Source organism: Lepidochelys kempii, chromosome 9, assembly GCF_965140285.1.
Source record: "Lepidochelys kempii isolate rLepKem1 chromosome 9, rLepKem1.hap1, whole genome shotgun sequence".
NCBI classification, from domain to species: Eukaryota; Metazoa; Chordata; order Testudines; family Cheloniidae; genus Lepidochelys; species Lepidochelys kempii.
This window is the reverse complement of record NC_136388.1, coordinates 43,882,037-43,909,225: the sequence shown is the minus strand read 5'-3', so window position 1 is coordinate 43,909,225 and position 27,189 is coordinate 43,882,037. Positions and strand designations below refer to the sequence as shown.

At 39.2% G+C, this 27,189-nt stretch overlaps 1 protein-coding gene across 4 annotated transcripts in view; it reads right to left on the bottom strand.

Annotated features, from left to right (window-relative positions):
• Positions 1–27,189, bottom strand: part of LOC140917371 (glypican-5) — a 617,795-nt gene that overhangs the window by 220,924 nt on the left and 369,682 nt on the right. For all 4 annotated transcript variants that reach the window (XM_073360049.2, XM_073360046.1, XM_073360047.1 and 1 more), the window contains one exon: positions 16,080–16,200. In XM_073360049.2, coding sequence (XP_073216150.1) covers positions 16,080–16,200 — 121 coding nt within the window. The remainder of the gene's footprint in view (positions 1–16,079; positions 16,201–27,189) is intronic.

Below are 27,189 nucleotides of genomic sequence, written 5' to 3'. Positions count from 1 at the left end.
TTAATATAACTAAAACCAGATGTTCTATTTTTCAGAGTGGTAGTCGTGTTAGTCTCTATCAGCAAAAAGAACGAGGAGTACTTGTGGCACCTTAGAGATTAACAAATTTATTTGAGCATAAGCTTTTATGGGCTAAAACCCACTTAATCGGATGCATGCAGTGAAAAATACAGTAGGAAGATATATATACACAGAGAACATGAAAAAATGGGTGTTGCCATACCAACTGTAATGAGAGTAATCAGTTAAGGGAAGCTATTATCAGCAGGAGGGAAAAAAAACCTTGTGTAGTGATAATCAGGATGGCCCATTTCCAACAGTTGACAAGAAGGTGTGAGTAACAGTAGGGGGAAAAATTAGCAAGGGGAAATAGTTTTACTTTGTGTAATGACCCATCCACTCCCAGTCTTTATTCAAGCCTAATTTAACTTGCAAATTAAGTCCAATTCAGCAGTTTCTTGTTGGAGTCTGTTTTTGAAGGTTTTTTTTTTTGTAGTATTGTGACTTTTAGGTCTGTAATCGAGTGACCAGGGAAATTGAAGTGCTCTCCGACTGGTTTTTGAATGTTATTATTCTTGACATCTGATTTGTGTCCATTTATTCTTTTACGTAGAGACTGTCCAGTTTGGCCAATGTACATGGCAGAGGGGCATTGCTGGCACATGATGGCATACATCACATTGGTAGATGTGCAGGTAGGTGAACGAGCCTCTGATAGTGTGGCTGATGTGATTAGGTCCTATGATCGTGTCCCCTGAATAGATATGTGGACAGAATTGGCAAAGTCAGTCACCCACTGCTTACTGCAAGTTTATTGTGGGAAATTCTTACAAGACATTAAGGAGAAAACAGCACTTTAGCATATTAACCCTATTAACACAGACCAGTTCCCAGCTTAATGGATGTATTTAGAAGTTTGGAGTCAGGTGAAGAGGGCTCTGTTCCAGGATCTGGGAGGCTTTTGAGGAGAGCGAGAGAGAGCGAGAAAGCAGAGAAGAGGAAGGGGGATTAAATAGGTGGCAGGTACACTGACTCAGCGCTAATCAAATGCCCCAGCATCCACCAGGGGCACTGTGCTGCGGGAAGTACTATCTTTTGGATAAGATGTAAAACTGATGTCATGACCATTTGTGGTCATAAAAGATCCCATGATGCTTTCATAAAATTAGGAGTTTTAACCACAATTTTTTAGAACACCAATTTGGGTAATTCTTGCTCATGAGATTAATACAGTTAAATATATTGTTCTTACCTGAATCCAGTTTAGCGGAAGAACTAATAGAGCACAGAATGCAAGTAAGGAGTCTTGGGATCCATTCCTCGTTCTACTAGTGACTCACTGCATGATTTTAGGCTAGTCTTTGTGTTTAAGTTTACCCAGTCAGGATGGTTGTGAGACATAAGTAATATGTTAAGTTGCTTTGCATTTAGCATATGAACAATATTGTAGAGGAGCATAATATGGTGAGAAACTAATGTCTCTCTGTTATAGGACGGTATTTGCTGAACTGACAAATGATGCAAGTGCACTGGAGTGATTGTCTCTAATAAACAAGAGGAATTGCTCCTACCTTATAAGAACAATATGTGACTATTTCCTGAAGTGGAAATGAAAGACTGCAAGGTTTGTTCCAGGTACTACTTGTCTTCAAAATCAGGCTTTTCTCTTTGAAATCCAAAGATAAGTAACTGATAAAAAGCATGCAGATCAAGCACTCCTCTGATGCCTGCTCTTGGACCTTAGTTTCTCCTTTAGAGATTTTAGGCTATGATATCAGGATGTCTGTCTGACCTTTTCTTGCACCTACATCATATGCTTTTTAAAAAAGGAATGCATGATTTATTACTGAAATACAAATTGCATGAAACTGATTAATAGCTTTTAGCTTCTCTACATCCTCTAGCTACAGTTAGGAGACATTTAAAAAGGATATTTGGGTAGGTAGGGAACTCTGACATTTTATATTATACTGTCATAGAGGAGTCTCTGCTAAATGGCACTATGGCTTCCTCAATCTGCTGGTATCAATGCCAGTTTGGGGCTGGATCCTGCATTCCTGGCACATATAAACCTCTTGAAATTCACTCATTCACAGCCACATTCAGACACCCTTGCTCATGTTCAGTAGCATCTTACTTAAAGAGTAGTCACACTGATATCAATGGGACTATTGTGGGGTGAGCCTGTGAAAATATAGAGTATCAGATCTGGTGCTCAGTTTCTAGTTCCACTCCTGGATCAGAAATAGTAAAAAGTGAAAAGTACTCATTATGATGTAGCTAGGTTTATCCAGATAATAATTATTTGTATTCCAGTCTTGTAGAGTACAATGACCCCCATGGTCCTCTCTATCATTCCCTCTCCTCACCCACTCTGCCCTGTAATACATTTAATGTATAATAAATAAATACAAATACATTAAAATAAAACCCACCCAAAGATTATCATGGAACTGCGCTGAGTCTTGCAAACCACTGCTCTGTTTGTATGATACATCTCTTTCCAGCACACCATGTCAGTTTTATCTATTTAGGTGGTGATCCTGCAAGTTGTAATGCCTGTAACTGGCTTCAATGGGATGCTGCAGAGGCAGACCATTACAGTTTGCAGGATTAGGGCTTTAGTTTGTAAGCCTTTCTGGGCAGGGACCATCTCTCACTCTATATGTGTGCAGCATTTTTCATAAGGAGGTCTTGATCTCAATTGGAGGCTCCGGGTGCTACTGGAATACAAATGATAAATCATAATCCATTCACTATACATAGCTAATACCTAATGGTTTGAGCTTTGGATGCTAAAATGTTGGGCTCTGAATAACTTGTAGATTTGTTTTCATTAAAATGTGTTTTAAATTGTTTGCTTAGAACATCTTTTCTGAAAGCGTATGAAATAACCAAATACTTGGATAGTGCTTGTGGAGAGGGGTTATCTATCCTCTTCATTCAGCGCTTGAACTGGGAACAAGAAAATTGCTAGCTTTGCCCCAACTCCACATTTGGACCAAGATCAGTCTGATGGCCCTTTCTCTGCCTCAAATGAACCATGATCTTCTACAAAATTCTCCCGTCCTCTTTTCCATGCTAATACTCTGATTTAAGTCAACTCCCAAAATAAACATATGGCCATACCTTGGATGCATTGCTCAGAATGAGATCAAATACTGGCTGCCACAACCACCCAAGAAGTGGCAATATTCCAATATGTCACATACCACTGTCATGTGTTAAAGTGATGAGAACATTACCCTGGGTTAATGCAATAATTTCAACCATGAAATAAAAATAATGAAATACTTTGTAACTTTAAATAAACCTCCACATGTCCCTATGTAAATTATAATTGTTCCATACTCTACATATTAAAAAATTAAAATAAAAAATTAATGACTATTAAAAATAAATTAATGCCTCTGTCAAAGATATGCACTCCTTTTTCACCTCATTTGACATTTTTGGTCAAGGACAATGATGTCCTCCGACAAGTCCAGTTTGACACTCCTTAACAGAGGTTGGATAGTACCTTACCTCACAAAGGACTGCTTATGGAGTAATAGTCAGTGTGGGCAAGGTGTCACAATCTGGCCCTTAGTGAATGAAGGTTCTCCCTAGCTCTTTCCTCCTCACACAGACAAAGAGCCAGCTATCCTCGGATACCCACAGCCAGGTTTCCCACAACAAGTTCCCTTCCCCCTTATCCACAAGGCAACCTCTGGTCTCCATCACTCACTCATCCTACAGCAGTTTTCTCCCTCCTGGCTCCTGCCTCTGCCCATTCTTCCATAGTAGCAAATAGCTTCCTTTGGTAGACAGGACCAGAGCTCCCTGTCAGAAATGCAGCCACAAATCATTTTTGGAAACAAAACAGGAGTGCAAATGCATACATCTGCTTTGAAGGAGTCAACAGCAAGATGGTAATAAGTTGGGACAGAGAGAGCAGGGCCACATCCCTTTCATTGCCTCATAAAGGTTGTGTCTTCACTTCTGGGTCCACTCCTGGAGACAGGGGGAGTATTGTGCTGCTGCAGGAGCAGAACAGCAGCAGTATGAAAGGAAAGGAAAAAGCCAGTACTGGCCATACAGATTTTACTGAAAATAGCTCACAAGTTAAAGCACCCTTGAGAAAGTGAATGCCGATTCTTTACACAAATGTGATACCCATAAGAGCAGACATACTAGAAGAAGGTTAGAAGTTACATGGTCAGTCTCAATTAGAGCTAACTCAATTACCTGTTCCACTCTCTGGGTTAGTCTGACTTAATTCAGAGCTCCCAAGTGGGGGCTTATGAGCCCCTTAAAGAATTGTCCCTAATTGCAGGCCTTGCTTAACTCAATGAGTGCATTTCTAACCCTTTCCTAACATTTGTTTTAATACAAATGACATCAACATGACAAATTCTGCCCTAGAATGCTTCTGCACAGCTTTCTTCAGGCCAGATCTGTTTCATTGTCTATAAGCGAAGTGGAAGGCAGATTTATAGGAAAGCAATCATTAGTAACCATCCTGAGTGGCCCCACTGTTACATATGAGGTCCTAGAGCTCCAGAGATACCAGCCCAGGCCTGTTTTGCATACCTGGGCTGCTGGTGACACAACAAATTAGATCCCTTCTGAAACCTGCCCCTCCCTCTCCTCTTCCACTCATCACACAAGATACACAATTCATTTCAATAGAGCTATGCCAACTAACAGCAGCTCAGGATCCAGCTAATTAGTGTTGACTAGTGCCACACATTCACATCCTAGGGCAGACTGTCTCTTTAAAGGATGAGATATTCCTTTTCTGTGTTTCTCACACATGAAATGTTTCGGCTCAGCTATAAATGGAAACAGTAGTATTTTTTCCTCATTTGGCTCAAGTCACTGCAATAAGCCAGTATGTGATTTTGATTTACAATTAATTTTCCATAATGAACAAAAACAAAACAAAACATACACAATGACCCATCTGGGCAAATAATTTCTTGATAATACTTGAGACAAATGGTATACTATACTCTAAGACACCACATATGAATAATAAATGGGCATTTTAGCATTATATATTTGACAACACATAAGATATGTAGGATTTAGTAGAGATTCAGAGTTGTCTTATTTAACCGTTTTATTTGTGTTTAATTGAGTCAGCATTTTACATGATCTCTGTCTCTGGTAAATCTTTATGCTATTTTAATTCTGAAGAATGTTCCTAATTCATAATTACCTGTGTAATTATATCTCAAGTCAATACATTTTACAAAAAACAGTGGCCTTGAAGCTGCAGTCCTAAAGTAAACAAAACTTCATTGATTTCAGTGGGAGTTGTGAATACCTGTTGGCTCAGGTCCTAAATTAATAGTAAATTATAATGTTATCAGATACTCTCCCTAAAATTTTGCTCCAGGGGTGTTTTTGCAACTGAGCACATCTCTGGGGGGAAAAACTGGACAACCTTTGAAAATGTTTAGAAAAAGCTTAAAAAGTAACCAATTATAACTGCACGAGTGGGACATGAAAAAGAGATTAAATAAATCTCCACACAATTCAACTATGTTTTTACTAATCATGTCTTCTGAGGTCTGTTTACTTTAAGGAAATTTGCACCAGTTTCACTCAATTGATGGGATGGGCTGCACTGGTGTAGCTTATTTTTGTACATTCTAAATTTAGCTACACCTGTAGAAGTCACATTCTGTGCCTGCATAGGGGTTTACACTGGTCTAATTAATTAATTAATGTCACTATTTCAGCTCCTTGGTGAATTTGGATACTATTGGATACTATCTGTGCACAACCATGTGAACGGCTCTTGTCCCTAGAAGACTAATCAAGATTCAAAGGGAATGTGACAAATCTGGATTTGGAAGGCAAACTGCTGACATTTCTAGAGAGTGTCTCCTTGATGGATACCCCTGGAGACACAACATTAGGAGGTTTCAGTGGTAGTCATGTACACTGACCACTTTTTGGGGGGTTTTACTTTTGAATTACTTCAGGGTTACTTCTCATGGAGTTTTCCTCCCTTCATGACCCCCTGCACAGGTTTTGGAGTGGGAGTGGTGATCCCCGTAGAGACTGTTGGTTATACCAAAATACTGTACACACAGCAATCTTAATACATTTAAAACCAGCAACATTTCCAACTTATTCTAGCTAATTTGGACTTCTTTAAAAGCTACGGTGGCTTGTACTTTTAAAGTTGTTTGCTGCTGTGCCCAAACAGAAAAGACACAAGCCTTGACAATGCCTTTGATGAATAAATAGGCTGCCACATTCCCAGTTTTCTGCCTCTCATCTGGAGAGATTAACGTCTTTTAAAGGGCATCAATAATTAAATTACTCAAACAAATAACCATCAAAACTCAGTTCAATATGGACTCCTTTTTTATGGACTCGTGGGAAAAAGGAAAATAAAATTCTCTCTTAAATGCATGAGAATGAACACAATGGGAATTTCGCTTCAGCAGCCCTAAACTTTGGTTACATAGAAAGGAAGTTAAAAGCAAAATACATACTTAGAATTTCCTCTCTGTGGCACTACAAACTAAGTGCAAACCTAGTCACTATTAAAGTGTCACTATTAAACCTAGTCACCAGAAGCACCTCGATTGCACAAGTCTTCACAATTGATTAACTCCTGGTTTCCTACCTGACTGGCAAAGCAGCAGGCAGGATAGTCTCTATTAGTGAGATGCTGATTGTCTCAACTTAAAACTTGCAAGGCATCCAGATACCATGATGATGGGCTTCTAATAAATGGTTTTAGTAATATAATAACATCAGCAAAAGGGATCAGCACACATGACTATCACTAAAACCTTCTACTGTTACATCTCCAGAGAGCTATATGGAAACCTATGGTTTTGATGTAGAGCTATCAGATTTACAAACCATAATTATGAATCAATCCAAGTCCTAATGAACCAGTGGAAAGACATCCATTAACATCAACAGGGGAAGACTGGGTCCCATATAAAGTGTTGAAATAGCAGTTATGGGGCAAACCATCCCTTCTTTTATATAAAAATTCCTTCTTATAGTTTCCTTCTTCCTGGTACACAGTGCACTGAAGTTGCATAAGAATCTGTAATAGTATATTTCTAAATCTACATAATCATTTTTGTTCATTTCAAAGAAGACCAGATATTGTTTGCTGAACAAAGCTGCTGGCTTTCTGTATTTCTAATGATTACATTCAATGCCTCCAGAAAAGGAGGGTCACAGATAATACTTTTTGTTGAAATTCATTAATGATAAAATGAAGATAGGTCATTTTCATACAGCATAGCTCAATTGTTTAAAGTAGCTGTAACGGTCAGGGGAGACATACAGCAGCAGAAATCATGAATATAGATATCATAGTGATTAAAAATTTGACAAGTTGGGTTCAGGCTGTCAGAGAATAAAGACACCCCCTTCTGACATTAAAAACCACAAAAAGGAGGACTCACTAAAGGAGGAATTCAACCCATGGTCAGCTGCTTTTCTACCTCTGAGGTGGGCTGGACGTGTAGCAGAGAACAATGGTCAGGACCACCAGTTCTTATGGAAGGCAGAGATCTGCAGGGGGCCTGGGGCCAGTTCCTCATTCCTGATGATCTAAATCTCTCCATGTTCTGTCCATTGCAGGACCGCAGTAACACTGTCTCCTACCATTGTTGGGTCTCCCACCTGTAGCCCATTTGTATCCTACCTGAGGTATGGAAAAATCCCAGTTGGGGAGTGTTAACATTTGGTCTCTAAATGAACTGTGTCATTTCAAAATGAAATGTTGATTCAAAATGTGCTTTTGAATCAATATTTTTATTAGAAAATGTTTTTGAATCTGTTTTGTTTGACCCAAATTTTTTTTTTTTTTTTAGTGTCGTGTTTCTGTGAGGGAAAACTGGATAAAAAATCAGTTCTGGTTTGAAACTAATCAAATTTTTGGAGTGTTTTTTTGGTTTGGCCACTGAATCCAAAAATGATAATTTTCTCAGCTCTAGTTTTAAGCCTGTGGAGTCTGAGCATAATTCATAAGTTGTAAAAACAGATGCTCCAAATTGGCCTAGGGAATTACTCTTCTCAGGGCAGCAGTAGCTCACAATGCCCTCAGAGAGGAACATAACTATGTTGTATGGATAGGTCCCTGTGTGGCCCCAACCCAATGTATGCAGCAGGTTTCCTGTGATTTTATTTTCTCTTCCAACTGGAGCAATTGAGTTAAATATAAGGTCCTAAGTAAAACTGAAAGCTAAACAGTGAGTACTCTCATCTGAAATCTACAGGCATTACTGCTCATATATGGGCAGTATTTTACAGTGAAGTGCCATCACTTAGCCTAAAGTCTTCCACTTCAAGGCAGCACTGCTATACAATGCACTGCTTAACAGAGAAAGAGTGTTTAAAGACAATTCCTTTGGGGTAGTCAAAGGTATCCAACAACAGAATGCAGGGCACTTTGTCTCATCTTTGATTGACAAGGCAATGTAACAATACATTAGAAAAGCCAAAAGCAATGAAAACAAAGATGCCTCACCAAGAACTGTATATGACAGAAACGTGCTTGCTTTCACAAAGAAACCAAAGAGTGCTAAATTACAGCTAGACTTTTTTTATACTGGGGTCAAACCGATGGTGGCATCTTTTCTGTGACAGATATGACAAGATCGGATTCCTCAAGTATGTGTTATGAAATATTAATTATACTTGTGCCTGTATATTTCTTGAGAAACTGAAAATTACATGTGATCCTGGGGTCTTTGTCTCTCAGCGGGCTGGATTGTGCTAAATGCGGAGATGAATCTCTTCATTTCAAGTGGGTTATGGAAAAGGGCCATACATTATCTCAGGGCTGGGAGCATTAAGTTTCCATCCCATAAAGAGAGAGATGTCTGACTCCCAGCATGGGAGGGTGGCTATGGGGGGGAAAGAAACTGTCTATAGATATAATTAAGATGCACACTATAAAAACAAAACAGAAGGAGGGGAGGAGAAGGTGTGTGTGTGGGGAAACGACTATGCAAAATTGATTAGGTAATTTGGTAATCCACCTATTGGTTTTTCTGGAGTGAGAGATCAGCCATCATTACCCCCTGTGGTAGTAGTGAAAATGAGCATAAAAAGAATAAACAGAAAAAGTCACATAATCTCTTTCAAGCTTCCTGATGTTATGAGAACTTTAAAGAATAGATGTTAGACTTCATTAAGTCTGTCTTTAGCTCTCACTGGCGATGTACATTTCCTGCTAGTATTTATGAAACTACCAGTGAGATTTGCATGCATATAGTTTCTGTATATCATTTCCTCTGTAGTTTATATTTGGATCTGAAAGTGATGAGGTTTGTTATGTCACCCTCAGTTTCTGTGGGAGTAAATTCCACAATCTTCAGCCTGCCATGCAATTCTACACTTATTTATAATAGAAAAAGTCTCAGAACACATATGCTTAGGTGGTCAATTTTATATCAGCCTGAAAATGTTGCATATACAGTACCTACATTTCAGTTAAGCACTAGGTAAGCTAATTTACTGAATTGTCCTATACTTAACCTGATTTAATCCATTTTGAAGATTCAACTATTGCTGGCTCACAGTACTTGTAACAAATCTTTCAGTGCCATTACTTCAATCTTTGCTAAAATTGTCTCATTTGCAGTCTATGCATTTCTTAGTTAACCTGTGCATATAAGTCCCATTGCCTTGCTGAATTAGGACCAGACTTTTGAATATTCACGTCTTTTCCTGGCAACACTTACAATCTTTGTAGTCTCAGAAATGTCAGAGGACATAGGTTATGTTTTATTACACACAAGTGTGACAAAGAGTGGAGAGTTAAATTGGAGAACATATAATCTTAGAGAATGCCTGCAGTAAATGCTTTGTCAGTTTCCTAACATTCTCATCAAATTTCCAATGTAATTGATCCTTTAGGATTTCTAACCTCAGTCTCAAAGTCTGTCATGTTTGAACTTGGCAAATGAAAAAATACATTAAAAATACCTAAGCATGGCTATTTGCTGAAAAGTGCCTCTAAAAAGAGGCAGTGTGGGATTTCATATTTATCATTTCTCAGTGAATCCCAGATCACACCAACTTTGTTTAAAAAAAAAAGAGTAGAAAACATGTTATTTCTCACTGCTATTTCTTCAAAATCAACCTGGGAGTCCATCTGATCTGATGCTTGTGCATTATCAAGAGTAATAAGGATTTTGCGATTGTAACTCAATTAATAATTCTGTTGATATGTGAGGCGGCTTCTATAACTGGAGTAAAGAGTATTAAAATATATATGTCAGTGATGCAAACAATAGAATGGGCCGAATGCAAAATTTAGTGAATCTTGGTTCTGAGAAGCATTTGTGAGCCAGTTTTATTTGCAAATCTATTTGATATTGAAAAATATTAGGGGTGAAATACTCGCTCCACCTGAAGACAATGGACAAGCTTCCCTTGACTTCAGTGTGGGCAGGATTTCACCCTACATGCATGTTACAAGTGAACAAGTTGTACAGTACAGATTGTTTGTGAAGTACCAGCTGAGAAATACCAACCACTGTAGTTTTACAATGAGCCCAGCTTCCATTCCTGAAACTGATACCAAACATGAAGGGTTTAGGAACCAAGAGGATATTAATACTGGCCGCCTCTTTAGCTTTGGAGGTAAAATCACCCCTCACGAAGTTACACAAAGGAATAACTACTTTACACAAAAGATCCTCAGCTGTTCAGAGTGTGAGAATTTAAGGCCAGAAGAGACCACCTTGATCATCTAGTGTGACCTCCCCCGCCACCCCAGACCCCGCTACATAACACAGCCCACAGAACTTCCCTGAATTAATTCTTATTTCAACTACAGCATATCTTTTACAATCCTCTCTTGATTTAAATATTTCCACTTATGAAAAATCCACCACAATTCTTGGGTAGTTGTTCCAATGGTTGATTACCCTCACTGTTAAAAAATTGCACCTTAACAGAGCAGAATCAGAGAGTTATAGATAGACGTCCAGACATTCTGCATGAACACGGACTTTTGACACAGCACCGAGGCAAATCTCTATGTGATGCTGTTTAGGTCAGGGACTTTAGCGCCTCAACTCCACTGGTGACCGTGGGCATCACTTGGTCAGCAGATTCAATCTACTTTTTCTTCCTTTATAGAGGGTAAAAATCTCCTTCATTGCCCAATTTAGGTCTTACATGTCAGAGCTTATTCTCTCTCCCCTACATCCCTAACTGATCCTTCAGACTCACAGTCAGCTTCTTTGGCACTCTTAAAATCCATGTTTCTCTCCCTTCCAGGGAGGGACTTATGTTTCTACAGTTAAGCAACATCAGTCAAAGAGATGCTCGCTTACTAGTGTCATTGTTTCAAATCACTCATGAGAAAACACATTCCTCCTTACCCCCCTTTACCCTCTGAACCCCATCCTTCTCCAGAATCCATTCTGTAAAGAAAGCCTGAAGTTACTACACACAGCAAGTAGCAAATTTCAAATAGTTAAGAATAAACAAAAATAAGACATTATTTGTCACATATTTTAAATTCCACCCTTTATATTATCTAGGGGGGAAATAAAAGAGAATTATTATTCTTTAAATTCAATTCACCTGTGTGACTGAATGCACCCTTATATTCACACCCTATACACCACTGTAATAATCTTTGTACAAAATATGCCTTGTGAGGTATCATTTGAAATTGAGTAACTTGCTGGTTAGTAATACCATGGGAAAACGTTATATGTGAAGTTATGAATTTTCCCTGCATGATGTTGGTGACACATGTTCAAACCCACATAGCCCTGATTAGGCAGGACTGGTCAAGCAGCTCCTAAACAAAGGAATGTATGTTTACCTCAATTCACATATAAGTTGTAAACAGGGTCCTGAAACAAGAGGGAAGACAGGAGACAAGAAAACATCCATATTCAAGAAAACAGCATGAAATCTCTTTCACAGTCTCATGTCTCAAGCCTCACAGCTGAAAGGCACTTTATGGGTAACTCTCAGGAAAATATATTTCAAAGGGTGACTGAACTATTAAAGTAGGACAAAAGCACCTCAAGTATCTCTCTCTATCCATCTCTCTCTTTTTCCACCTAAGGAGAGAAAAAAAAAACAGCCTATAGACTCTGGGAGCAGATCCTGACCTGAAAGTTGGTTAGCAATGATATTGGGAACCTGTGGTAAAACTTTACCTTGAAGCAAGTCTAACTTGTTAAATTTAGAAAATGTTTTATCTTTATTTCTTTTGTAACCATTTCTGACTTTAATGACTCATTACTTGTATTCTCTTAACATCTCTCTTTGGAGTTAAATACATTTATTTTGTTCTTTAATTAAAACTAATCCAGAGCTGTGAATTGTTTGGGTAACTCCATTTAAGGCACCTTATTTCAGAAGGTGAAGAGGCTGATCTAGATTTGATTTTGCCAAATAGGGAGGAACCGGTTGAGAATTTGAAAGTGGAAGGCAGCTTAGGTGAAAGTGATCATGAAATGGTAGAGTTCATGATTCTAATGAATGGTAGGAGGGAAAAGAGCACAATAAAGATAGTGGATTTCAAGCAGGCAGACTTCAGCAAACTCAGGGAGTTGGTGGGTCGGATGCCATGGGAAGCAAGTCCAAGGGGAAAAACAGTTCAAGAGAGTTGGCAGTTTTTCAAAGAGACATTATTAAGGGCACAAGAGCAAACTATCCCAACGTATAAGAAAGATCAGAAGAATGGCAAGAGACCACCCAGGAAATCTTCAATGATCTGAAACTCAAAAAGGAGTCCTACAAAAAATGGAAACTAGGTAAAATTACAAAGGATGAATATAAATAAATAACACAAGTATGTAGGGACAAAATTAGAAAGGCCAGGGCACAAAATGAGATTAAACTAGCTAGAGACAGAAAACATTCTACAAATACATTAGAAGCAAGAGGAAGACCAAGGACAGGGTAGACCCATTACACAATAACAGGAAATGGCAGAAATGCTAAATGATTTTTTGTTTCAGTTTTCACAAAAAAGGTTAGTGAAATTGGACATCTAACATAATGAATTCCAGTGAAAATGAGAAAGGATCAGAGGCTAAAATAGGGAAAGAACAAGTTAAAAATTACTTAGACAAGTTACATGTCTTCAAGTCACCAGGGCCTAAATACATCCTAGAATACTCAAGGAGCTGACTGAGGAGATATCTGAGCCACTAGCGATCATCTCTGAAAAGTCATGGAAGATGGGAGAGATTCCAGAGGACTGGAAAAGGACAAATATAGTGCCAATCTATAAAAAGGGGAAATAAGGACATCCTGGGGAATTATAGATCAGTCAGCTTAACTTCGGTACCCGGAAAGATAATGGAGCAAATAATTAAGCAATCAATTTGCACACACCTGGAAGACAATAAGATAAGTGACAATCAGCATGGATTTGCCAAGAAATCTTGTCATAACAATCTTACAGCTTTCTTTGACAGGGTAACAAGCCTTGTGGTGGGAGGGGCAGGAGGTGGGGGGGTAAATGTGGTATGTCTTGAATTTTGTAAGGGTTTTGATACTGTCTTCCATGACTTTCTCATAAACCAACTAGGGAAATACAACCTTGATGGAGCTATTATAAGGTGGGTGCATAAATGGTTGGAAAATCATTTACAGAGAGTAGTTATCACTGGTTCACAGTGAAACTGGAAGGGCATGATGAGTGGGGTCCTGCAGGGATCAGTTCTGAGTCTGGTTCTGGTCAATATCTTCATCAATGATTTAGATAATGGCATAGAGAGTACAGTTATAAAGTTTGTCGACAATACCACACTGGGAGGGGTTGCAGGTACTTTGGTGGATTACAATTCAAAATGATCTGGACAAACTGGAGAAATGGTCTGAAGTAAATAGGATGAAATTCAGTTGGGACAAATGCAAAGTACCCCACTTAGGAAGGAAAAATCAGTTGCACTCATATAAAATGGGAAATGGCTGCCTAGGAAGGAGCACTGCGGAAAGGGATCTGGGGGGTCATAGTGAATGTCAAGCTAAATAGGAGTGAACAATTTAACACTGTTGCAAAAAAAAGCAAACATCCTTCTGATGTATTAGCAGGAGTGTTGTAAGCAAGACACAAGAAGTAATTCTTTCGCTCTACTCTGCACTGATTAGGTCTCAACTGGAGTACTGTGTCCAGTTCTGGGTGTCACATTTCAGAAAGGATGTGGACAACTGGAGAGAGTCCAGAGAAGAGAGACAAAAATGATTAAAGGTCTAGAAAACATGACCTATTAGGAAAGATTGAAAAAAAACTGGGTTTGTTTAGTCTAATGGTCAGGGTGGTTAAGCACTGAAATAAATTGCTTAGGGAGGTTGTAGAATCTTCATCATTAGAGATTTTTAAGAGCAGGTTAGACAAACACCTGTCAGGGATGGTGCAGATAATACTTACTCCTGTCATGAATGTAGGGGACTGAACCAGATGACCTCCCGAGGTCTCTTCCAATCCTACGATTTTATGTTTCTATGTTGATCTCCTTAAAGGGGCAATGGACCTGAAAGAGCTGCACAGCGCGGGGGAAATCTAGGACTGGCGGTGTATTGGGATTACTTTGCAAGTAGTAACCAAGGCTGCTGGAAGCCAGAGCATGGCTGGTGTTTGCTGACAGGCTGCTGGGGTCAGAGCTGCGTGACCAGCATAGTGGTTATACAGACATTCAGACAGACAATCTATTTCTAATTACATTTGATTGTCAGAGTTTATAGAAAACTATTACACAGATCAATTATAATTACTATTTATAAAGTAAATTAACACTATTTGATAACATGCAAAAGCCAATAAATAATGAATACTCACTTTACCCAATCTAGCTTAATAAAACTTATTTCACTGCAATATTAAATACCACATCCTTCTGGAAGTTATAATTCCCAATGGCAAGTTAAATCAAACAGCATAATACAAAGAATCCCTAAATCTTCAGCCTAGATAAATATTAGAACCAGCTTAAATTTAATAGCAGTACTAATTGATGGCTAGATTGTGGATTTGCCACAAATCCTGGGGAAGGAGCAATACAGGACCAACTTATGACACAGAGTCATAGCTACTCAGTTCCTTGCTTCCTCCCAGACCCAGGAAGAAAATAATTCACTCTAGTACATTATCTGGTGCAGATTACTTTCTCTTCCATACCTTCCAGAGCAGATGAGGTCAGGTCCAATAACCATTGCCCATAAACTGCCTATTTTCAGTCTCGTGCTATACCACTCTCTTATGGTGAAAAATTAGGGAAGAGTTCATGTGTAAACACTGCAGACTTTGAAGACCCAAGCTGTAAATATTCTTTCAACTGGACAAGAAAACACGTCTACTTTAAATGAAAATCAATTGTTGTTAAATCTGTTAGCTCTAGCTCATTTAGACTGACGCTATTTCTGCAACTTGCAAAGAGTTGTGCTGAAGAAATAGTACAATAGAATCATGATGGATTCAGCACCGAAACACAGCAGTTCAGGTTGGACAGCAACCACAACCAAGGAAGCATGAGCTGAAAGTTTATGCAGACTAGGTTAATCATGTTTCTGGTAAAGCTATTGGCAGATCATCTTTCCTTTTATGGCTGGAAAGGTTAGAAATCACACTCAGGCAAGGAAACATTTTGAAAGTTGCACACGAGGTTAATTGACCTAGTCAAACTCTGTATCCTGACTACGGTATTCTATGGAATTCAGTCACCACGGATTTGGGGATCCACTCTGGCAGCAAACAAGTCTGCTCCAGGCTGGAGGAAAATTCCACCAGCCTAGGAACACCACAGGATGGCATAGGCAACTTCACACTTGTCACAGGCCCCTGTGTAATGAATGGGGCTGCAGATAAGGAGGCATCTCCCCAGTCCTCAGCACTACAGGAATTCTGGATTGCAGAGCAGGCCATTGACAGCTGTGGGAAGGGTGCCATAAATTAGACCAGCTCCCAAGGCACAAAAGTAGTTTATACACCAGTTTACCACCATTCCACTGTGCTGTTCTTTTGGTTCTGTGCTTCAGTATAGCATACAATATATCCCAGTGTTTTTACTTTCAGATCCCTTCTAAGACCCAATGTGGAAAAACTTTTAAATGAGAGACTTACTTACCTGGTTAAAATGATGAAGTCTGTCAATTAAATGACTGATGAGAGGGTCTAATCCTTTGACTTTCAATTCTGGGTTATTAATTTGTGCCTTAAGTCCATTGGAAACAACTCTGCTGGTGTAACTAAAAAAAAAAAGAAACAAAAGATCAATCAGAGAGAAAATATTTACACTGAAAATGAGAGGGTAACATTTTACAGATTATTTTCATTAGAATAATGAACATGCACAGATTTTCCGTAATGAGTCAGGGTCAATAAACATATTACAAAGCAAACATGGTTGTAAATAGTGTAATTAGTGCAAACAATTCTTTCATCACCCCAAATCTGCATAAAATGACATGATTTCTTGCAGTATTATCAACTCCAACCCTTCCAATATCACAAGTCAGCCCCCAAAAAGATCATGAGAGATTTAAAAAAAACAAAACAAAACAAAACAACATTTCAGGTTTCTTATTTGTATTTTGGTGTTTGAACCTTTCAGGTTTATGCTTCAAGCTTTTCTGCACAACTCTAAGGACTGGAAACTTGCTTTAAAAATCAAATTTGAGATTTTCACATAATCACTGGGATCCTGGGGCTTTCAGGAAGACACCAAATATCGCAAGACTTGCAGTAAAATCGCAAGAGTCGGCAACACTGTACATTTTCTCGATCAGCAGGGGAATGTTCTACTCAGTGAAATGAGGCTTCTCAGGAGAGGTCAGCAACTCAGAAGATCCGATTGCCTGCTAGGCTTCAGCCTTAGATGTACTGTGAGAACTCCTTCTAGCAGCATAATCTGATACATCAGCGGTCTTCATCTCAGTCATGCATTATTTTTGTCATTATGACTTTGTTAGGAGCAGTTCAGATATATACATACGTAGGGCCCGGCTCTGGGCAATCTCACCTTAGACCTTTGGATCTGAAAAACATCAGCTGTTCTCACACAGTAAATGCCTGCCTCCATCAGCATCCTCATCCTATCACCATGGACAAAGTTATAGACACAGACAGACTAATCATTCAGTCATTGCTGTAGTTCTTGTTTTTGCATCCTTAATTACAAGGAACAAACTGGGGCCCCATGCTTCTGGGGATTCTGTGCAAACTACTTTGATTTCCCTGCACCTCCTGCAGCAAAACTGGACAAGGAAATATTCATGGCCCAGTTAGGCATTGGGACTGATGGGGAAGGTCACTCAACAACTGGCTTCCCCTATGTATCCATATCTGCTTGGGAACTGTGAATCATCATGCCAAATGTACACCTTTGTAAACTCAAGCAGAAGGAGGTTGCATTCTTCCAAATTGGAACTCAAAGAGAAAGGTCCTGTTACAATTGTCTCCTTAGCACTGATGTAGAGAATGTAGCTGTGGCTACTCAAAGTGGTGGTCCGCGGACCGCTGCCAGTCCGCGAGCCATTGGCTGCCAGTCTGCATGCACATTGGGAAAAAAACTGCCGGTCCCCCACATCAGATAGCTTGAGAAGCATTGCTCTACATGATAACTCAGATGTTCTTTCAGTCTGTCAGCAATCTTCCCTTGATAGCTTTTTAAGACTGGAAAACTTAGGATCGGGCTTTCACAGGGGGCTAAGAGAATTAGGCATTCAACTTGTATTGGCTTTCAATTAGAGCTGGGCACCTAATATCCTTTGAAAATGCCAGCATAAATTATCTTTTCTCTCAGTGACTAACAGAATTGCAAATTATAATTGGACTTTTACTAGGATGTTTGTCCTGTCTTAATTAAAACCAAACAAGATGAATAAAGTTAGACTTCAAGTAAACCTGACAGTAAAAACATTACATACTGCCGTTTAACATTTGAGTTCAAGGGTCTGCTTAAAATTCTGGTGAAGACTAGAGGAGGTGGCATGGTCAGTTAAGGAAAATTATCAATGACTTTAACCTCGCAGAGAAAGGAAAGATGACAATCATGAATGAGAGCAGGGAAGAATAAAGTGTGCAAAATAATGGAAATTTAGAAAAACAAAACATTTGTCATGTTAAAATACTCAACCAATAGCAGCCTGTATCCTAGTATTAGACACAGAAAAGGTATTTGATGCAGCTCTTTAGGATCATTCTGTTGCAGTACAGGAGGAATTTAGTTATGGACATCAATTTATAGCCTCCATCAAACTGTTCTACAATTCTACAATTCTCCACGTGCATTCCTTTGTCTGAGCATCTTCCCATCACAAACTATCTCCATAAACAGCAGCACAAGGCAAGGGAATGCTTTGCTACCTATTCTCATTGCTCTATGCTTTTTATCACTTGCTATAGCTATCAAAGTTTCTCCAGATATTCAGGGCATCACAATGATAAAGAATGTAAAAAAGCTTTTTTTCTGCCTGCAAATGAAATTGTTTTAACTCTGCAAATCACAAGCCTCCATTCAATGCTTTTCAGCAGCATTATACAGATTTTGTGTAAATATGATCCAACCAAAAGCAATGCCTTTATCCACCCCATCCATTGAGCCTCATTCATTTTCCATGCCAATGATCCCCTGAGGGATTCCAATGCCTGGAGGTACAAATCTCACGCAGTGTTATTATACTGCTTGTTGCTAAATGGGCACACTCTTTTACTTAATTTAGATCAAGAAAAATGGCATAACTTTCATTATCTATATTTGGTTGAATCCAAAGTCCATTCAGATCAGTGGGGCTATTTGTGCGCTTAAATATAAGCATGTAAGTGTTTGCAGGACTGAGGCCCTATACTCCAAGACAATGTTCAAATCAGTCTGCTGCCCAAGTCATTGTTAGTGTTTGATATTTAGATATCATAGAATCATAGAACTGGAAGGGACCTCGAGAGGTCATCTAGTCCAGTCCCCTGCACTTACGGCAGGACTATGTATTATCTAGACCATACCTGACAGTTGTTTGTCCAACCTGCTCTTAAGAATACCCAGTGATGGAGATTCCACAACCTCCCTAGGCAATTTATTCCAGTGCTTAACTACCCTTACAGTTAGGAAGTTTTTCCTTATGTCCAACCTAAACCGCCCTTGCTGCAATTTAAGCCCATTGCCTCTTCTCCTATCCTCAGAGGTTAACGGGAACAATTCTTCTCCTTCCTCCTTGTAACAACCTTTTATGTACTTGAAAACTGTTATCATGTCCTCTCTCAGTCTTCTCTTCTCCAGACTAAACAAACCCACTTTTTTCAATCTTCCCTCATAGATCATGTTTTCTAGACTTTTAATAATTTTTGTCACTCTTCTCTGAACTTTCTCCAGTTTGTCCACATATCTCCTGAAACGTGGTGCCCAGAACTGAACACAATACTCCAGTTCAGGCCTAATCAGCGCGGAGTATAGCGGAAGAATTACTTCTTGTGTCTTGCTTACAATACTCCTGCTAATACATCCCAGAAGGATGTTTGCTTTTTTTGCAACAGTGTTACACTGCTGACTCGTATTTAGCTTGTGATCCACTATGACCGCCAGATCCCTTTCCACAGTACTCCTTCCTAGGCAGTCATTTCCCATTTTGTCATTTCCCATCATCTAATCTTGGGATGTCAGGGAAAGCATATATCAAATCTGGTGGCTCTATCTTCTAGAGCTATTTATTTGTATGTTAATTATGTTCATATTTGTGCCATTACACCTATAGCCAACTGCCCTCTGGAAGCTACAGAGAGGGTTAGGACACGCAGGACCTCAAGGGTCTGCTTACTCATGTGCTTGAGACATGAATAGTCTACAGGGGCCGTACAAACAGCATGACTCACATGCCTGGGCAGCCAACTGCAGACCCCGGATGTGGCTGGGACTGCCCAGACATATGAACTGTGACAGGAGCTGCTAAGTGCAGCCAGAGGAAGCCATTTCCAGAGCACAATAATTATTGGTCCTAGAAAACCCAAGAACTTTAGTCCATCTTCTTGGGTGCCACTTACTGGGATCTCATCCATTAACTATTTACATATAGAACACTTCTCTAACAAACTGAGTCCAGAGAGACAAGGTGGGTGAGGTAATATCTTTTATTGGGCCAACTTCTGCTGGTGAGAGAGACAAGTTTTCAAGCTTACACACATCTGACCTGAAGAAGAGCTTGTGAATTCTTGTCTCTCACCCAGAGAAGTTGGTCCAGTAAAAGATTTTATTTCACCCACCTTCTGTCTCTCTTATCCTGGGACTGACAAGGCTACAACAACACTGAGTCCAGAGAGTCTCAGTCCAGAGAGTATGGACTGAGTCCAGTCCATTTGCTGTAGGGTGGTGGGTTCCAGCAATAAGAGAAGATATGGCCCCTCAGTTGCTCTTGAGGGGAAGGAGAATGAAGGGTATTGAAAACCATGTTAACATGATAAACGATCACTTGAACTTGTAAGGGGTTTTCTGGACCTGCTTGCAGGTGAAGAGGCTAAGTAGAAATGCGTGTGATCAGAGCCAGAGTGCAGAGCACCAGCCTAGAATGCTGTGGGTTGAATTGTGCCTCTGTTTTAAGGAGCAACTTGCTGTCTCTCTCTCGGTTCTTGTGCAATATTGTTCTCAACAGTGTTATATTGCAACCTGTTAAGGAAAAGTTAGCATATGTGACTCCATTTTGGTTTGGGGCCCACCATTGTCTAAAAGCAAACACATCATGCACCAGGAGGAGTGTTCCTTACATACTGCATTCCTGTGAAAACCCCCCGCTTGTTTCCAGCCTGTCTCGACTCCCGGTTTCTGTTCTTTGTCTGTTCCTAACTCCCTGCCTCCTGGCCTTGATGTAAGCCTCCCATCCTAATAAAAAAGGACCATGTTGTGTAGTTAAAATAATGGTTTAGCACAAAAAATGCACTTAGCAAAAATAAATAATAAATTAAAAAAGGGTTTGTCTATTGGCTAAAGTTTCCGATGCACGAGGGCAACATGCTTTGCTAAAAGATATATAATCTCTGTATAACCTGCATTCGGGGTCCCCTCCTAGTTAGCAGGGGGGCACCACGCTCGAGCGTAATGAACTTAGTATCTTTGGAAACTCTGCAGTTGTGGACTTTGTTCGTGTGCCTCAGCCTAGACTCAAACTGTGCATGACCTATCGGGTATAATTCGCAGCAGTTCCTGTGCGTGACCTATCGGGTATAATTCGCAGCAGTTCCTGTGCGTGACCTATCGGGTATAATTCGTAACAAACTTTCCAGCAAGAGTATTGTGTATTTTTATCTAACTTCTCTATGTATGCTGTCAAACATAACGGAGAGAAGGCAAGCTAACAACCCAAGGTGAGTCACAGAGCCACTGAGGAGGGAGGACTACAATTGGAGATCAGGATTGTTCCAGGAGGCAGCTACACATCTATCTGACTTGAACTCCTATCCTGTAAGCATAGAATTAACCTGCTGGCTCTGCACCAGGTCTGATATACCTTGGAACAAACAACATACATTTCCTGAAAGGTAATTTGATTTGTTTACTTCTTTGCACTATGTAACACATTTTTTTTGTGCTGACAACACAATTACTGAATTACTGAGAATGTACATTAAGAACCGTCAGAAATTGGTTGACTTTATCTAATAATCTGTAATCTAACTGAAAAATAGTAGTGCAGAATTGCTAATGCCAGTGATTCATAGATTCCAAGGCCAGAAGGGACCATTGTGATAATCTAGTCTGACCTCCTGTGTAATACAGGCCAAATAACTTACCCAAAAATAATTCCTAGAGCAGATCTTTTAGAAAAACTTCCAATCTTGATTTAAAAATTGTCAGTGATGGAGAATCCACCATGACTCTTGTTGTTCCAATGGTTAATTACTCTAATTATTAAAAAAACACGCCCTATTTCCTTTAGTACTTTATTCATACTAGACCCTGAAATGTCTTTATCAACAACCTACAGGTCAAAAAGACCAGGAGATGTGTATAAAAACATCACCTATATGCAGCAATTTTGAACTAACCATTCTGCTAGCATGCAATGAATAGCAAATACAGGAAGAATTACTAATCGGTTTCAAAACTGTGAGTTTAATAGTAACATTATTTGACTGATCTACTGGGAAAAGCTAAAAACGTTATTTAATAAAATCTTAACAGCTTTCCAGAAATACAGTTTAGGTGATTTTTAGCTCACAAAATTATCCTAAGCTTGAAATGGGTCAGAAGCAAACTGTTGCCTAGACACTGGCATGGATAATATTTTGAACATAAATGTACATTTCTTTCCTTATTTTTGAAAAAAGATTTTGGCTTTAGAAGTTCTTTTCAAAGTCAGAACTATACCAGTGATTTTGAAACACTGTATTATTTTTCATTTGTCATCGGAAAGGAGACAAAATATAAGATGCTCCCAAACTACTGAAGAAAAAAGGAGATGAAAAGTGCTGCCTATACAATGTCCAAAACGAACCCAGTGTTTCCACTGACTCTTTAGATAGCTACAGAGTTCAGAGAACAAACCTTAAAACTGAAAGATGCCAGACAGATAGCTGCAGGAGCTGCATTAGATACAGTAGTAATGCTATTTAGCCACATGAGACTAGGAAATGGGGGTGGCATTATCACACCATTCCCTTCCCTGTTCCCTACAGGAGACAGTACCAGTTTGGTTACAAGCATCTGATCAAAGCTTTTACAGGCAGCAGTTCCATGTATTATTGATCAGTGTCCAGCTGGGAGACCATTTCCATGGCTCCATTTCCCTCAGGATGCTATTACTCTGAGCAGGGCCACTATATGCCATTAAGCTCCCCAGTGCTCTGATCTGCGGTGGCTAATGGTCTATGCTCTTCCCAGGATCAGAAAGAAACTCTGAACTCAGATGACCAGCCTGAATGAACTCAGTCTGAATAAGGAAGTCAGCTTCCGCATATACTCAAAGTGGGGATTAGAGAGCAACATGAAAACCCCACCAAAATTCATATGCATGGTCTCGTACACTGAATTTCTCAATTTCTTTTAAAAATAATATTAGTGTACTGCATACTTGATATTATAGCAAGGTCTTTTCAAGGAATACACTGAACTCATCTGATGTAAATCAGTGTAGTTCTGTTGACTTTAATCCTATTTTACTCTGTGTGAGGATCTGGCTAAATATATCTAAACCTCAGAAGTTGATGTAAACTATCTATGTTAGGACTTTCAAAGCTGCTTATAGTATTCAGGGGCCCAATTCTTATTAATTTATGGTGGAAATTGGATGTCTATATTCTTTAGGCCAGTGGCTTTCAACATTTCCAGACTACTGTACCCCTTTCAGGAGTCTGATTTGTCTTGCATATGCCCAAGTTTCACCTCACTTAAAAACTACTTGCTTACGAAATCAGACATAAAAGTACAAAAGTGTCACGTCACACTATTACTGAAAAATTGCTTACTCTCATTTTTAATCACAATTATACAATAAATCAATTGGAATATAAATATTGTATTTACATTTCAGTGTATCGTATATAGAGCAATATAAAACAAGTGATCGTCTATATGAAATTTTAGTTTGTACTGACTTCGGTAGTGCATTTTATGTAGTCTGTTATAAAACTAGGCAAATATCTACATAAGTTGATGTACCCCTGGAAGACCTCTACATAACCCCATGGGTACACGTACCCCAGGTTGAGAACCACTGCTTTAACCACGTTGAAATTCTGAGCCCTCATTTTCTTCTCAAAAGTAGTTCTGCAGTTGGGCATTTGATTTTTCCTTCCTAAGTGAAGTAGTTTGCACTTGTCTTTATTGACTTCTCCAATTTGTCAAGGTCAATTGAATTCTAAGCTTGTCCTCCAAAGTGCTTGCAACCTCTCCCAGCCTGGTGTCATCTGCAAATTTATAAGCATACTCCCCACTCCTCTATCCAACTCATTAAAGAAAATATTGAACAGTACTGGGCCCAGGACTGACCCTGTGGGACTGCACTAGATACGCCTCCCCCCCCATACCCCGGTTTGATAGCAAACCATTGGTAACTACTCTTTGAGTTTGGTCTTTCAACCAATCATGCACTGCACCCACCTTATAGTAATTTCATCTTGACCACATTGCCCTAGTTTGCTTATGAGAATGTCATGTTGGAGTGTGTCAAAAGCCTTACTAAAATCAAGGTACATCACATCTACTGCTTCCCCCTAACCACCAGGCCTGTAACCCTGTCAAAGAAGGAATGCAGGTTGATTTGGCATGATTTGTTCTTGACAAATAAAAGCTGGCTACTCCCTATAACCTTTTTGTCCTCAGCTACTTACAAATTGATTGTTTAACAATTTGTTCCAGTATCTTTCCCACTATTTAAGTTAGACTGAGTGGTCTATAATTCCATGGGTCTCTTTGCTCCCCTTTTAAAGATAGGTACTATGTTTGCCATTCTCTAGTCTTCTGGGACTTCACCCATCCCCCAAGAGTTCTCAAAGCTAATAGCAAAATTTTCAAGATTGCTCCAGCTAGTTCCTTAAATGCCCTACAATGAATTTCATAAGACTTTGCTGACTTGAATACGTATCTAACTTATCTAAATATTGTTTAACCTGATATTTCCCTACTTTGGCTTGCATTCCTTCCCCCTTGTTGTTACTATTGAGTATCTAGTCACCATTAACCTTTCTTAGTGAAGACTGAACCAAACTAGGCATTAAACAGTTCAGCTTTCTTGATGCCATCAGTTATTGGCTTACCCGCTAAGTAGAAGACCTACATTTTCCTTCACCTTTCTCTTGCTCCTAATTTATTTAAGGGACCTCTTGTTCTTGCCTTTTATGTCCCTTGCTAGGAGTAACTCATTTTGTGCATTAGCCCTTCCGATTTTTTTCCTGGATGTTTGTGCTATTCTTTTGTACTCTTCTTACCAATTTGTCCATGTCGCCACTTTTTTTTTTTTTTTTTTTTACAGGATACCTTTTTGATTTTGAGGTCCTGATGGAGCCATCTTGACCTCTTACTATTCTTTCTTTCTTTTGCATTGGAATAGTTTGCAGGTGTGCCTTTAATCACATATCCTTGAGAAACTGCCAGCTCTCCTTGAATCCTTTTCCCCTTAGATTTTCTTCCCATGGCACCTTACCTAGCAGGTATCTGAGTGTGTTAAAGTCTGTGTTTTTGAAGTCTATTGTCCTTCTTCTACTGCTCTAACTCCTTCCTTTCCTTAGGATCATGAAATCTATCGTTTCATGATCACCTTCACCTCAATTGCCTTCCACCTTCAGATTTGTTACCAATTCCTTCCTCATGGTAAGAATCAAGTCTAAAATGGCTGGTTATTTCTTCCACTTTCTGGAACAAAATGTTGTCTCCTATATGTTCCAAGAATGTATTGGAAATTTTGTGTTTTACCATATTAGTTTTCCAGCAGATGTCTGAGTAAAGTTCCTCATTACTATCAGGTCTTGTGTTTTGGATATGTCTGTCATTTGTTCTAGAAATGCCACCTCCGCCTCCTCTTCCTGATGTCATGGTCTATAATAGACCCTCTCCTACATCACTCCTAACTTTTACCTTTACCCAGAGTTTCCCAGCTGGTCTGCCTCCTACCTTTTTCTGGCCCTCAGAACAAGTGTATATATTCTTGATGTATAATGCACCCCTCCTCCCATTTTACCCTGTCCTTCCTGAACAAGCTATACCCATCTATAACAATATTCCATTCATGAGACTTATCCCACCAAGTCTCTGTGATGCAAATTAAGTTATAATGTAGCTTGTGTACTAATACTTCGTTTTTCCTGTTTATTCCCTATACTCCTTCAATTTGAATATAGACAGCTAATATTCTGAACAAATTCCCTCACTCATTTCCCTGTCATTTCTCCTGTGACTAGCCTAAAATACAATTACCCTTAACCATTAACCCACACCATTATGTTATGCCCCAAATTCATCATTTTAACCATCTCTTCTGTGTTTTATCAATGCAAATCTCAGCACATCTGGCCTTATGACCCATAGGGCAGTATAATGAATGATTTTTTCCCAGGCAGATGTCATGAAGTTGGTAAACAGTACCATATGCTCAATAGCAAGAAAACTGTATTGCTAAAGAGTGGATTGAAATAAGCCTTCAGCCTTATCAACTTATGTCTTAACAACCCTGAATGCTTGCCTTTGAAAAATGGGCATGAATACCAAATGGAGAGGAGTTTTATAGCACCTGGATGGTGATCATAGTATTCTACTGGCTGCTCACCAACCAACTTCATGGAGTCGCAATGAAGACCTTTTGCTTAATGTTGTATCAATTTCTAAAACACCAGTTCCTTGGCTACCATCTACTCATCCACAGGATGACTCTACCAACTGGTGGCCCCCCAGTGATCCCTTTGGAATGACAGATTCATGACTGTGACTGACAGAACTGTGCTTCATCCAATAGCAATTCCATCAATAACATTACCCAGTGAAACCTAGTATGTACTTTTTTTGCCTTGTGTTATATTTTTTTATTTGTGAAAAGATCTGTCCCAGTTCTTTATTATCTGGATTAGTGAGTCATTGTGCAAGGCAACTGAGAAGTCTCCAAGAGAGGAATGATTAATCTACTGACACTTAGCAAGTAGCTGTATCGCCTTTCATTAAGATGCAACGTTCAATAAACATTTATTCAAAAATAATAAAAACATCTTGATAAATTTGTTGTCTGTGATCCAGCAAACAGATATAAAATAATGCACCAGTTTGTATATATTTAACCAACCTATTCTCTTTTGCCAAACTCTAACACTTCCCATAATACAAATCCTTGCTAAAGTAAATTTTTTTTAGATCTTCAGACTGTACATTTTATTAGTTGGGCCTGGTTCTCCTCTCACTTACACCAGTGTAACTCCACTGACTTAAAATTAAGATCTACCTGATTTATGCCAGTGTAAAAATGAAAGGACATCCACCTTTGTAATACGAAACTTGCAATGAGAAGAGTCCAATAATTCCAATAATTAGCTGGCAAAGTAGTTCTCTAGAGAGACCTTCCTGCGAAGATTCATGGTCTTAGTTTGTACACATACTGGTACATGGCACTTGTGAGGCTGAAAAGTGCCAGACATTTTTAGAATGTCACAGTAGCCATTGTGTGTGCATGGAAAGGAATAAACCACATTCCACAGCCTCCTTGTGGCTTATGGTACTAAGTGAGCTAGCCTAACATGCCTCAGTTCTCAAGTGAGTGGGTGTGGATCTGTGC